At 42.7% G+C, this 15180-nt stretch overlaps 1 protein-coding gene across 4 annotated transcripts in view; it reads left to right on the forward strand.

Annotated features, from left to right (window-relative positions):
- The first annotated feature begins 761 nt into the window (after positions 1-761).
- Positions 762-15180, forward strand: part of KLHL7 (kelch like family member 7) — a 55722-nt gene continuing 41303 nt past the window's right edge. Inside the window, exons 1-2 of one of the 4 annotated variants that reach the window (XM_005205294.5) lie at positions 1034-1123; positions 13103-13233. Coding sequence is in view for 1 of the 4 variants with exons in the window: in NM_001076037.1 (NP_001069505.1) it covers positions 1004-1123 (120 nt within the window). In the remaining 3 variants the exon portion in view is untranslated. 4 annotated transcript variants of the gene reach the window in all.

Consider the following 15180-nt stretch of genomic DNA (forward strand, 5'->3'; position numbering starts at 1 on the left):
AGTTATGACCAACCTAGATAGCATATTGAAAGCAGAGACATTACTTTGCCAACGAAGGTTCGTCTGGTCAAGGCTATGGTTTTTCCTGTGGTCATGTATTGAGAGTTGGACTGTGAAGAAGGCTGAGCGCCAAAGAATGATGCTTTTGAACTGTGGTGTTGGAGAAGACTCTTGAGAGTCCCCTGGACTGCAAGGAGATCCAACCAGTCCATTCTGAAAGAGATCAGCCCTGGAATTTCTTTGGAAGGAATGATGCTAAAGCTGAAACTCTAGTACTTTGGCCACCTCATGCGAAGAGTTGCCTCATTGGAAAAGACTCTGATGCTGGGAGGGATTGGGGGCAAGAGAAGGGGACGACAGAGGATGAGATGGCTTGATGGCATCACTGACTAGATGGACGTGAGTCTGAGTGAACTCCGTGAGTTGGTCATGGACAGGGAGGCCTGGCGTGCTGCGATTCATGGGGTCGCAAAGAGTCGGACGCGACTGAGCGACTAATCTGATCTAATCACCCAGTTATCCCCAAAAGATAATCTCGCCACGTCAGCCAAATTTGTAAAACCTGTCTTGGGCAAAGGGAAAGGAACGCGCAACTGCGGACCAGCTAGAAACCAAACAGCCGGCGCACGGAAAGGACGTTCGGTACCGGCCTCCAGCGGCTCGGAGAGGCGCGCGGCTCTGACGCATAGACCCCGCCCCCAACTCCTTCATAGCGGCCCCGCCCCCTCGAGCTAAGTGCGCAGGCTCCTCCTCCGGGCTCCGGTTCTGCTGGAGACGCAGCCCAGCGACTACATCGCCTTACAGAGATCTTCTGAGCGGGTCGTCTGGCCTTGCCCTACTGCAAGGGCTGCGGTGTCCCCGCGCGTTCGCAGGCAAGGTGGAACAGCCAGCCACTCTCCCAGCCTCGGTGGTTTGGTGAACACAAGCCCCAGCGTGCCTGGAGAGTGCAACCCCTCGCCCGGCCCGGCGAGTCCCGGGCGTGAGCCGCGCTGACCGAAGGAGGATGGCAGCCTCTGGGGTAGAGAAGAGCAGCAAGAAGAAGACCGAGAAGAAACTTGCTGCTCGAGAGGAAGCCAAATTGTTGGCAGGTTTCATGGGCGTCATGAATAACATGCGGAAACAGGTACCGCCTCTGTGGGAGTGACCGTCGGCGTGGGGGAGGTGGTCCGGGGCTTGGGCCCCTGACGGACCCGGCTGAAACCCGCGCCCCGTGGATCGCGACCCTCTTCTTCCTCTGTCCTCGCCCTTCCTTGCATTTTCGCACGCCCGCGAAGCAGCTGCTGGTGGAGGGTCGCGTTAAACAGCTCTCCAGCAGAAGTGCCTCGTTGTCCGCCGATGCTGTGGCTCCCAGGTCAGACTCCTAGGGGACCTCTCGGGCTGGCGTCCGGCGTCGGGTATCGGTTGTATAACAGCTGTGCCCTAGTTATCTCTTTGTGAGCCGAGCATCCCTCCATTGGCCAGCCGTTTTTAGATGCCGTGAGATCTCGTGTGAAGAATCCCATTGGCACAGCCCAAACCGAAGCCCTCGAGGAAGGGAGAAGCATTGCTGGCCCTGACATCAGCTCCTCTTAAATAAGGATCCCCGCCTCCCTTCTGTGTGTTACCGGGGTGGAGCTAGAAGAAGACAGAGTCTCCTGTACGTGTTAATTTAGAGCAGAAACAGTCGTGGATAAATTCCGTGCCATCCATTAAGGGTCCCTTGCGCCTCTGTTATTTAAGAGGAGTCTTTGTTCTGTCTTTGATGTGTGGCGTTTTAGTGACAGTCGTCAGCACGTCGGCGAAAGGTGGGTTGTGAAAAGAACGGGTTTTAATGCCAAAGAATGTAGACCAGAGAATCTGTTTGTTTATAAATGCCTTTTAGACCAGAAAAGTCGCTTGGTCATTTTCTCATCCTGGAAGCTTTGTTTGTAGAAATGTGCGTCCAGGGAGATCTGTGGGAATGTTTCAGTTTTGTGTCTGTGGTCCTGTTTTTTTCATGACAAAAGCAGGATGTGAGTGTAACTGCAAAACCTAGCTTGCTCATTTGGTGGTGCTGAAACTGCACAAACCAGATTGGGACTTGAACTTAATTGAGAGCATACAGCTGGTCTCCGGACTTTATTGAAGGTCGGTTTCTTTTTTCCTGCGGCTTTGTAGGACCTTAGTTCCTCAGGTAGGAATTGAACCAGCGCCCCCAGCAGTGAAAGCCAAGAGTCCCAACCTCTGGGCCTCCAGGGAATTCCCAGAGCTCAGTATCTTTGTCTTACGGTGGAAGGAATTCAGTGAAGTGATAGGTAAGAAGTGGATTTATTTAGAGATGCACAACCCATAGACAGAATGCAGTCTGTCTCAGTACCTGAGAATGCACCTTGAATGTGGTTAGTTTTCCTGGGCTGGATAATTTCATAGGCTAATGAGTGGGAAGATTATCCCAACGGTTTCAGGGGAAGGGGCAGAGATTTCTGGGAACTGGGCCATCACCCACTTTTTGGCCTTTTATGGTTAACCTCAGAAGAGTCAGGGCACTGGTGGGTGTGCCATTTAGTTTGTGCTAATGCATTACCGTAAGTGTGTAATGAGGCTCAAGGTCCACTGGAAGTCGAATCTTCCACCATCTTGGACCAAGTTGGTTTTAACCAGTTTTTGTCATGTCGTGTGGCTGCGCCACCCTTTTAAAGGTTGTGCTCTGCCTCCTTTCCTACCGTTTCTGTTCTGATGGGAATATGGACAATAATAGAGGAATTTGAAGGTTCTTTTTTTAAGATAATAATTGCTGGTGTCTTTGAGCAGACTCTGCTGGCATCTTGTTTTTGTTCATTAGCTCCTGACATTGTGCACGAGTGCAATAGATGGTAGTGGGAGTGCATGTAAATCTTGCCTGGTCTTTGGGCTGAAGTAGCTGTGAATGCCTGAATTCAATATTTTATGTAACTTTCATGCATAAATTTACATGTATACATTTATGTTCCTTTCATGTGAACCTTTTTTATATTTACGACACCACTGACTTCACATTACTGGTGCATTTAACTAGTGTCTGCCTCTAAAAGGTAAATGAGCCCTAGTTGACTAGCTCCCAGATCTGTTTCCCACAATCCTCCCATTCCCCCAAGTGCGTGTTTTCATATGCAGACTATAGCATTGTGAAGCATTGCCTCATTCCATAGATATGGTGCAACTGGGGTGCAGCATCAAATGTCTGCTTGAGAGGGAGGGGATTGTCTGAGACTATGTTTAGCTTTGGGGGTTTAAAATTGATTCATAACCATTTCTTAGACTTAGCCTTAAGCAATATTAGTATCTGTTTATTTATTGTTACAATAGAAATACAGTTACTAAAGTACCAGGATTCTGTTACTGAGTGGGAAGGGGAAAATGGATGCTGGATGAGCCATCAGGAATTTCTTCCACAATGGCCTTAATCTGCCAGTTTCTGCTTTTTGTCGATGGCTTTGCTAACAGTTCTCCAGTAGCATTTTTACCAACTTCTTGGAATCCTGCATCTTTTGTAAGATGTGTAGTTTTGACTTTTGCAGTTGATTTACGTTGTACACGTATTGTTCTATTTGACATAACACAGAAGAGGCTCACCAAGAAGGACTGACAAGGGCAGTTGATGGGAAGTGGCAGAAGGAGAAGCTAGTGTAAGCTAGAGGAGGAATGTTGGAGTGAGGACCAGTTTTTAAATTGTCGTTCTCTGGTGAATACTTTTGTGTTATTACTATTTTTTGCTTTCCCTCATGTCATTACTTTGAAGATGGGATGACAAGGGTCCTTCTGTACACACCCAGAAACATCCCTACAAGAATTGAAGACTACTGTGAACTTAGAATTCCTGAATCCCAATTCCTGCTCTATCATTAAATAGTTCTGTGATCTTAGACAAGGATTAGGTCATTTCATCTCTCCGTGACACTGCAGTCAATCTATACGTAGTGGTGAAAGGGGATGCTGCTGAGCCAGCAGCCTCGGCTTCCTGTAAAGCCTTTTCTTCCATTATCCTTTCAGTCATTTCTGGCCTCCTGTTTTTAAGTAAACTTGACGATAAAGTGTAAGATTCACAAAAAGGGTCCAGATCATAAATGTGCAGCTCAAAGAATTATTGCAAAATGAACATACCCCCTCCAAGAAAAAGAACATGACTAATACACCAGAGGTCTCCCTCTTATGCCCTTCTCAGTTGCTGCCTCCTCAAAGGTAACCGCTGTTCTAATTTCTGCTGCCACAGACCTGTTTTTCCTGCTCTTGAACTTGTGTACATGGAATCATAGAGTGTATATTCATGTGTCTTGGTTTCTTAAAGCTCACATCTTCTTTGTGAGATTTATATATATTGTCGTTTGTTGCTCTAGTCCATCTTCAATGTAGTTTGCATACATACAAACTTGCATGAACACACCACAATTTATCCCTTCTATCATGTTGGGTATTTGGGATTATTAAAACTAGTACTACTTTGAACATTTTTGTACATGTCTTTGGACTTCCCTGGTGGCTCAGATGGTAAAGCGTCTGCCTACAATGCGGGAGACCCGGGTTCAATCCCTGGGTCAGGCAGATCCCCTGGAGAAGGAAATGGCAATCCACTCCAGTATTCTTGCCTGGAAAATCCCATGGATGGAAGAGCCTGGTAGTCTACAGTCCATGGGGTCGCAAAGAGTCGGACACGACTGAGCGACTTTCTTTCTTTCTTTTGATGTGTGTACGCGTGCCTTTGTTGGGAAATACCCAAGAATGGAGTTGCTGAGTCATAAGGCAGGCTACATTCAACTTTACTCCGTATAGGAGTACAATTTCTGAAGTTGTGCCAGTTCACACTTCAGCCAGTTCTGTATGACAGAGGCTTTTGCTCTGTCTTAGCCAACACTTGGTATTGTCAGTCTCTATGATGTTAGCCATTCTAGTGGCTGTATAGTAGCATCTTATTTTATTTGGTGGAGTGCCTTGTCATTTTTCCAACTTTTTTGTTTAGGTTCACATTATCTGTTACACTAGAAAGGGGCTCTTCAAAGCAGGGCAGGGTCATTAGTCACTATTGCACATATCCAGCGCTGATGCTGTTTGTTAATGCAGTCCAGAAGATCCTTATCAATTGAGAGATGTTTTGAGAACTTTGAGTACCACTAGAGTTCAGTTTCCTCAGGTTAAATGAATTAAAGAATAATTAGAATGTAAGAGCTTATGTTAAAGCCCCATTGAGAGTGAAGTGAGAGAACCGCAAAGCTAATTTTGAGGATTGGATGCTTGCTGAGCAGTCACCTCAGTGCTCTTACTATTACTAAAGCAACAGCCTCTGTAGGCTCACTTCTCCAAGACTGTCAGTTACTACACGTCGGTAATCCTTAGGGTCTCCTGCAGTGATCTAAGCCTTCTGCATCAAATCCTCAATAATAGAAACACTTCTCAAGCACTTACTTTGGATATAGCAGCCATTCTGCAAAGTGTTTTATAGGCTTTTCTCATTGAATTTTCTTAGCGCCCATTGACAACTCCCTATTATCCAGACCTCCCTATCCTTAACTCTTCTCAATTTTCTCTTTTTGTCTGTCCGGTTTAGGAGATATCTCTCTCTCTGCTCTCTTTTCAGTGTCCCAAGCTTTCTTGGCCCTCTGTCCTTTTTTTCACATCCTTTGGGCAAACAGCACTGATGACTGTTCACCTTTGTGCAAGGCTTCCAAGCACAGCTGAAGAATGTCCCATTACTGGGCAGCTCTCCACCGGGTGAGTCCTGACTTCACCTGACCTGGCAGTGCTACTTACTGGTGAGCAATCCCACTTATCTGTCTATTTTACTATTTTCCTCTAGCCTGAATCCTGTATCCTCACTTTCAGTAGATCATCCCTCTTTTGACATCACAAATAAATATAAGTCATTAATCTGGAACTATCTAGCTTTCATCTTTCCACCACCAAATCTGTAAACTTGTTTTGGCACTTTTTAAAAATTCTGCTACAGTGACTAAGGCCATTGAAAGCCAGTACTTCCATCTGGGCCTTGCCTTTCTCAGTACTAGTCTAATCAGAAAAGTTGCTGCACCATTGATTACTCTATCCTTGTTAGGCATCATTAACTTCTCCTCTGCTGGATTCTAGCTATCAGCATTTAGGCATGTTTTAACCTCTCTAGCTTGTAAACCAACTAAGAAACCAATCCCACTTATTCTTTGTCTCAGTAGTTCCCTGTAAATACCTCTCTCCCTCTTTGGCTCACTGGTTATCTATTCCCCTATTTCAGTTTGGCTTTTTAACTCATCCGTTCAGGTGAATATCTGTTGCGAATCCACTGTGTGAGACCTTCTTAACATAAAATGGCAGGTCCCAGAGACTGGTAAAAGGCCAGTGTGACTGGAGCACAGAACACAGTGGGAGGATGGTGAAAGATGAAAACGGACAAGTTGTTAGAGATCTACCCAGGTATAGCCTCATAAGCCAAGTTAGTGGGTTTTGCCTTTTTTCTGATACCCTTTCAAATATGTCTGTGAGAGGAGGAAAAGGTGTTATCAGCTTTTCTTTTGACAAAAATAATTGACTGCTCTGTGAATTAAGTGAATTAACTCAGTATTTGCTGACAGACCAAACAGAAGTTCCCAGTGAGATGGTCCTTTGGACAGAGGTGAGAGCAGCAACAGCAATATCAGTGAAGTTGTTCAGCCACCAAGTCTTGTCCAACTCTTTGCAACCCCATGGACTGCAGCACCAGGCTTCCTTGTCCTTCACTGTCTCCTAGAGTTTGCTCAAACTCATGTCCATTGATTGAGTCAGTGGTGCTGTCTAACCATCTCATCCTCTGCCGCCCCCTTCTCCTTTTGCTCTCAACCTTTCCCAGCATCAGGGTCTTTTCCAGTGAGTCGGCTCTTTGTATCAGGTGGCCAAAGTATTGGAGCTTCAGCAAAGGTGATACATTGAAGAGATTTAGGAGGTAAGATCAACAGGTTAGTGATAATAACCATCCTGTGTGGTTGTGATGGCTAAATTAGATAATCAAGATAACTTAAAACAGGACCTGATAATGAGTAAGTTCTCAATAAAAGTTGGCTGCTTTTTTTGCTTTTGTGAAGGTGGTGATTGAATGCTGAGGATTTCTGTACAGGATGTCATTCATGATCCCCAGGGTTCTATCTAGAGTGCATAACTAAATGGATCATGACACTGTTTACTAAGAGAGGAGATACTAGAAATGGGCCACGGCTTTTTTTTTTTTTTTTTTTGGATTAAGGCTTTGAGGAAAAGGTAATTTGCATTTTAATTGATTCACAGTGCTGCTGAAACATTGAGGTATCTGAGTTGACAAGTCTGGAGAGTTGTGGGTTAAAAATATGAATTTATGCATTACCTGCAGATAGAAGATAACTTCACTGAAGCTGTGGAGAGTTAAGAGACTAGGATAAAGGCTGGATCGGGAATGAGCCTGTAAGGAAAACAAAAAAGGAATGGCCAGAAGAGTAGGAGGAAAGTGAGAGTTTTGAGACTCAGAGAAGAAATTGTTTCAGAAAGAAGATGGCAAATTTTGAAGCCTATGAGAAGTCAGTAAGATAAGATCTAAAAATGCTTGTAGGATGTAATAACAAAGAGGGGTTTATTGACTGTGAATGGAAGTCAGATTAGTGTGAGTAGGTTATCAGAAAATGGGGACAGTTCATTTGAGAAATTTGACCCTAACGGAGAGAGGGAGTCAAATGAAGGCTTTTGATGTTATTTGTTTAAATGGGAGATGTATGTGTGTTTGAAAACTAGTAGGAAGAATTCATTTGAGATGGAGAGGTTGAGTTCTTGTGAGACAGAACGGGTAGTTGATAGATAATTCCTGAGATGAAGTCCGAAGTAAAGGTGAGTAATCTCGTTTGGAAGGAGGATGGTCCCTCTTCCATAGGACTAGGAAGGAAAAGAGGGTTGGTAAGTGTGTAGGTGGGTATGTTTGGAATCAAGAGACTGAGGGAGTTTCTGTCTAGAGACTTCTGGGAGCTTTCTGCATTCACCGCAGGCTGGAAGCTGAGCAGGCCTGGCAAACGGGGAACAAGGGATTCTTTGGTAACTAGGCTGCAAAAACCCCAGAGCCAAGGTTACAATGCAGGGACAGTCTTGACGACTAGCTCGTGCCACTATAAAGACGTCTCCATCCCCAACACTCTGCCCTAGTGTTCCATCATTCACTCAGGTTTCAAAATCCTGAAAGTAGGTGTCTAATTGGCTGGCCTTTGATTGTTTGCCAGATTAGGTCTTTGCTACGGAGTGAATAGAAGAACTGTCTGACTTATGGGTTCCATAATGAGAGGCAGGCTCAGAGAATTGCCCTCTCTCCAGGATAGTTCATAATGAGGATTTTTTCCCCCAGAAATGAGAGTTTGGAGTTCTAATAGGAGGGGGAAATTGGAAGCTAGATTGCCAGAATCCACAAATACCCACCATGACCTCTGCCTTAGGCTGTCCAGTACAAACATGCATGCTCTTATTCTCATTCCTATAATTAAAAATATGTATCAGTTCAGTTATATATACCACCAAAATTTTTTTTCACTTATAGTGTCTAACTCCAGGATCATTTAGTGATATCCGTTCCTTCTAAGTCACTTGAAGATCCTAAGGGCTATATATGATAATTGATGGTTTATATGATCTTAGAGGGGAAGGGCAACTATTATGTAAATATTTTATAAAAAAGAAAAAAGTAGAAGCCACATTCATTGTTTGTCATGGTTTACTAATTGTTGTATTTGTGACTTCTCTCTTCACTGGCCATCCTATTCTTTGTCTTTAGCCAGCCCCTCAAGTTTCTTTATCTGATGGGGTGGTAACCTGATCTTTTCTTCCTAGGTATCTTGAACCTTCGGACTTCCCTGTATAGGATTACTTTAGTCTTATATTTACTGCTACATTTGGCAGCTTCAGTGTTACCTCTGGGATCTGATTTTATGTTACTTAAAAGCTGACTAAGTTAGCCTGTTACTGTTGGATGGATGCTGGCAGAAGACGTGAGACTCCTAGGCCAGGGGCCACAGACCTGGCTATTCGCCACACAGCGTCAGCAGCGTCAGTGTGTATGCACCAGTTCCCCTTGCCCCGGAAGTACTATGAGGGTGACGTGGTGAGGCCTGGATGGATATTACACACACAGTGGGTTTGTGCTGGAGCTAAGAAATGAGCACTGAGTTTAAGGAATCTGCCAACTTTATAGCAAACCATAGACAGGCTTGCTTTTTATCCTGGAAGGGAGACATTGTCTCACCGTCATGGTCACTTTCTGCCAGGAAAACCCTGAGAAATGGGGGCTTGGGTAAAAAGTGACAGAACCCTGCATTCTTAGCATGTCCAGGAACTCGAGAACCAAAGAGGATTGTTTCTCCCAACAACCAGAAGGAATCCAATGGGGGTCCCTTGAGTTCCAGTCATCTTTTGTCTCATGGAGAAGAGCAACAATTTTTTTTCTTGATGGCCAGGATCAGGCACCTACCCCACTGTAGTAACTTTTTACCCAGTGGCACGAGGAGGCCAAAATGGCCAGGTCACAGTTTTAACTTTGAATTCTATGGAAATGCTGTTTTATCACTTGATTAAATGATTCTTTTTCTGGGTCCCCAAATTTTTAAACTGCTACCGCAACCCACCTCCAGAAGGACTAATTGCTGAGATCAGAAACAAAAGTTTTGTAAATGAATCATTAAGCGTATTAGTGAGGGGAGCCTCTTCCATACCTTGGTTGCCAGGCTAGTTCTGGCCAGAAACCATTCTGTCTGTACAAATTAAATGAAATCAAATCACTTGAAAATGGATTCAGCTGCTTAAAGAAAAAGCTTTGAAAACCACTCATCAAAGGTTTTTCCCCGAAAAAAGAATAAACTGTGTGTGTCTGTCTCTCTGTGTCTACGTGGTATTGAGAACAGAATATTTCTGATCATCACTTCTCTCAAAGGAAAGGCACAAGGTATCTTGAGTTCACATCTGTCTTCCTAATTTTACCCAATAAGAGCGAAGTTGCTAGTAAAATTAAATTAGAACAAAAGACATTGCTGTTTTATTAATGATGAGATTCCTCACATACTTCTGCTTGAGTTCCCCATCTACTCAATAGGACAGGTAAGATGTGTCTTACGGTGGACTCTGTATGCTGGACTTGGGCCCAGCCGTCTTCCCCACTGCCCCTCTTGCAGGACACATGAGTATTCAGATTATAAAATTTAGATTATTGGAATTTACAAGGTGTTCTTCTCAAGCAAAGCCTCGTCTTCCAACTTTATTTCACTAGAGAAGCGCTGCCTATGGGGGATTACTAGGTAGCTGCTCGTCTGTCAGTAGGGTGTTGTATTATGTCTCATTTGGCTGTTGATCTTCAGATAAACTCTCTGAGTTGAGAATCTTAGAGAGCTGAACCAGGCACCAGCTCTCTCACAGACGTTAACTGGACACAGTACTGTGAGTTCGTATTTCCAGGTTTGCTTTGTCTTCTAGGTGTTCTGTTACTGGCACAGGGAGTGCTTTGTTCTCAGATGCTGACAGGGCATCCTCTACCAATTGACTGTTCCTTTGTGTAGCCTCTGAAGAACGGTGAATGGTGCAGGAAGTTATTTAATTTTTTACTCCAGAAAGCTGTGGAATGCAGAAAGGTGTGGAATGGGTAGATATCTGTTAACTCTAGACTTGGAAGGGCACTTCATTTCTCATCTCAAATTGTTCTCAGCCAAGATGTCATTCATAGCTCTCTAGATTGTCTGCAGTGAACAAATGACAGTACTCTAATTCCATACTAACAACAAAATCCCCCAAGTCTGTCTGTTATGAACCCCCTTATTGTTGAATTCCCACATCTGTAATCTCCCTGTCAGTTAAAGCAGTTGAAATGCAAAAGTCTGCTCTCCCTATTTTCTTATGCTGCTGAGTGTCAGCCATAAGGCATTCACTTAAGTGTTAAGGTCAAGTCAGGATAACTTCTCCAGCACCTTCAGTGTAGGCTGTCTTCCATCGGAATAGACTGTTAATTGAGCACTTCCAGAACTTCTCCAATTTCAGAGTAGTTTGTGTCACGTTTTCAGTATGGCAGAGGGTCTTCAGGACTCTTAAGATTAGCATAGTGTCACCCCCATCCCCACAAACTTGAAACTATACAAGCACATCTCCCATCTCTCAATAAATAGAAAAGATGTTGACACAATATAATATGGTCCTAACCCACTGTTATTGTTGCCAGCCAAAATCAGAGCAGAAACTTTGTTTCTGGTGAAACAGTTTTCAAAGAAAATCTTGGCTTTGATTTTGACAGACTGCTAGCCTTTGTCAGCTGTCTGTAATTGATAGACCCTAAGACTAAACTCAGCCTGGAGGAATCACTTTGATGAGGAGGCTAATGGGCACACTGTTTACTGGAGAAGGAATTTCATCTATGCATGATAATGCTTTGTTGGCATAGGATACATTGTTTTCCATGGAAATTTGCCAGCGGAGTTTCTCAGCTGCTGACTCTGCTAGAGTTTCTCTTTTCTCCTTGTGGTCCATCCTGCACGTTTAGGATTAATTTTCATTTATTTGAACCTTGTGTTCCTGGCAACTCGGTGCCAAAATAGTTGAGCTTTGTCTAGTGACAAAGTCTTCCCTCCTGTTTGGGAGGAGAGGGATTCGAATTCGTAGTGGGCGGTTGTGCAGAGCAGTTTGTGGCCTTGAATCCTCGGCAGTTCTGATCCTCCTGGTTGTTCTGCACCTCTGTGTCATTACAATCCTCACCTGCTGTGAAATTCCTTATATATTCACATATATGTGTGTATAAAACACATTGAAGTATAGTTACTCTACAGTGTAGTTTCAAGCGTACAGCAGAGTGATCCAATCTCCTTCTATGTATTAATCTTAGTTCATGGAAGAGCCTTTTCTTTTTTTCCCCTCCATTTGTCTCAGCTGGATCGTGACCTTTAACAGACTCCTCTAAGGCCCGTGGCCCTTTACAACGTGCTCCTCGAAACCTTGCCTTTCTTCATCTTTTGTTTGCCAGGCCTGGAAAACTTGGTGGTAGCAGACGCATTCCTTTCTGTTTCCTATTTGTGTCGAAGTGGGCGGTGTCTTTGTGTCCATTTGTTCCTTCCAGACAACCCCAACTGAGTAGCTAACCTATTTAAGCTGAATATTTTCCTATCCTGTAGAGCTAACATTGCTGAGATCAAATGCCTCTTTTCCTTTTCATTTTGGCCCCAGATGTTTTGCTAACCTACTTCTAGTGCCTTTCAAAGTCTATAGACATCGCCATGGTAGAAAATATAAGAGGTCTGTGTTAGGTTTACTGCCAACCCTTAACCACCCTCAGTAAGGTAATTTTAATTACGGGGAAGCCCGGCATCTAACAGGTCTGAATTATTTGGCTCCCCTTAATGGGACCTAGTACTCTCCCATAGTCTTAATTTCCAGGAACTTCGCAGATATGTTTCAGTAGAGCATTTACCATTCCTGTCTTCTGACCAGATCACCTTGCAGATTATTTAATAATGCATGCAGTATGTTATTGCTGATCTTCATTTCCCCTTTTCAAATCAATCTGAACTTACTGTAATCACCTACTACAACTGTCCCAGTCTTTCGAGGGCAGTCCTTTAATTATGTGTTTGATTTCTTACCTTTAGCTTTAAAAGAAATCTTATTAAAAATTCCTAGGTCAAACTTCTTTCTGAGAGAGATTGTTTAGTCTCCTGAATTCTTTCTTCCTTTGTTATATATCTCTTTGGTCCACATCACCTTCATTGAATAAATAACAACAAAAGTAACCTTTTTTCCCCTCTAATCTCATCTTTTAAAGATCAGTTGCACCAAAATTTATCTGCTTTTCTTTTCAAAGCTGTTTGAGCTTGTCATATATTTCCCTTAAGGAAGGAAATCTTCTCCTTTATTAATCTAGGTCTGTTCCTTTGTTTTTCTTTTACTTTCCCACTTGCCTTATCCTGATTATACATGTATTTAAGCCCAGTGCTGTTTTTCTGAACAAAAAAGATTTCTAAAGTCATGTAAATTATTTTTTTCTCTTAACCTTTGGGTTTATTATTGCTTTGTTGAGGCTTTTCTGGGCTTCCCTGAGGCTTTTCTAGTAAATCTCAATCCAAAATGATGATTTATTCCTGTGTAATAAGGGTTCCATTTTCATTTATCCTTTCAGTGATTTAAATCCACCACCCAACTATAGTTGAATCTACAGTCTACTCAGGGATCTGTACCCAGGGTCAACTTGAATTCACGCTGGGAGGGACTGATTGCAGAACCTTGTTGACAAGCCACATAAATCCAAAGGTTAGTCATTCCTCAGTCCTCTCCTTGGGATACAGTGAAGAACAGAATTTGGGACTGCTGCTTGCATGCCTTCCTAACGCCAGCACATACCGCAGAAAGCTAGAACCTCATGCAATGCTGTGGAACGTACAGGAACCTAAAGTGCCTTTTTGCAGTCCTGTCTGGCAACTACCTAAAGAGAGCAAAAGGTCATTCCACAAACGCATGTCTAAAATGCCTGCCTTTAGGGGAGTTTTGAGGGGAGTCTTTTCAAGCCAAAGGACTTTCCCCACAAAAGTGCCTAATACTTGCAAACCCTAAAGCAGCCCCAGAGTTGCTGTTTGCCTTGGTTTGAGTGTCTATCCATAGTGGTTTGAGGGACCCTCTTCTTCTGGTTCTAAATATTTCAGAAATAGACACAGGAGACATAAATTAATGGCGAAAGACTAGTGAGCATGGCCTTGACTTGAGCATAAAGTGGGCTTCCTCCTCTTCTCCCCCTTAACTAAAAACTTTCCCACCCAATCTGAGGCAGAGCAGCTGAGGAATGGAAACAGTCCTCTCCTGCCACAGACGGAGGCAAGCCTGTCCCAGTGAATTCAGTTCTGTTGGGGGAGCAGATTCCTGGAAGAGTGAGCTGGGAAACCTGGCTCCGTGTGGTCAGTGACCTCTGCTATGCTCTTGCTCATCCTGCAGTCACTCTTCCACCAGCGATGGATGGAGAAAAGGACTGAGACTTCCTTCCCAGTACTTACCTTCACCAGAGGAAGAGAGAGCACTTTATGAGAGAGAAAACTATTATTTATTTTCTCATAAATTGGTAACAGCCACTCCAATACCATTTTGTCAGTTATCAAATCTCTCACCACCTTTTTTAAATTAAACTTAATTTTTTTTAGAGCAGTTTTAACAGAAAAATTCAGCGGAAAGTACTTTCCATTTACTCCTTTCATCCCCTTGCCCCAGTTTCCCCTCTTATTAACATCTTGTCTGAGTGTGAGGCATTTGTTAAACTGGATGAGGCCTTGTTAAATTATTAACTATAGTGTATCTTAGAGTTCGTTTTTTGTACATTCTGTGGTTTTGACAGATGTATAATGACATATATTCATTGTTAAGAGTATCAAGCAAAATAATTTCACTGCCTTAAACATTACCTGTGCCCCACCTCCTCACCACATACTTGAAATGGTATCTTTATCATATGCCAAATTCCCATTAATGTAGGTCCCTCACATTGTTTAGATTTATTTCTCGATATTTAATTATTTTCTTACTGCTGTGATTAGGATTTTTTTTTCTAATTTGTGTGGTTTTTTTAATGACATATTACATCTAATTGCCTTTTCATATTTATCTTCTTTGTCTAGCTACTTTACTGACTTTTAATATGAGTTCTAGTGTTAAATTGATTTATCTTTATTTCTGTACTGATATGGCTAAAAATTCCAGAAAAATGTGACAGGATGTGTGTATATGTGTATATATATATTTCAAACTTTAATGAGAATGCCTCTTCTGTTTCACTATTAAATGTGATGTTTGCTGTTGATTCTGATGAATGACCTTAAGCATACAGACACATCATTTTCTTTATTAAAGAATCTTAGGAAATGAATTTTTAATATTATCACACACCCTTTTGCCATATATTAAAGCTTTTCTATGTGAAAAATTTCTCTTTTAACCCATCAGTATGATGAATTACATTAATAGATATATTGTTCTTGAACCCTTCTTGCATGCCTAGAACAATACCCTGCTGGACTCAGTTTGCAAATACTTGACAGACTCTATGTAAGTCCCTGAAAGAGGAAAAAAAGCAAAGAATATGTGACCAAAGTAACAACTGACAGTTAAAAAAAAAAAAAGATAGCAAGGAAATAATAAATAGCATTTAAAAAGATAGCATATGTAAAATGAAATTAAGTTATTAGTGATAAACAGGATTATGTTAAACTCTATTAA

The sequence above is a fragment of the Bos taurus genome, chromosome 4, assembly GCF_002263795.3.
Source record: "Bos taurus isolate L1 Dominette 01449 registration number 42190680 breed Hereford chromosome 4, ARS-UCD2.0, whole genome shotgun sequence".
Classification (NCBI taxonomy): domain Eukaryota; kingdom Metazoa; phylum Chordata; class Mammalia; order Artiodactyla; family Bovidae; genus Bos; species Bos taurus.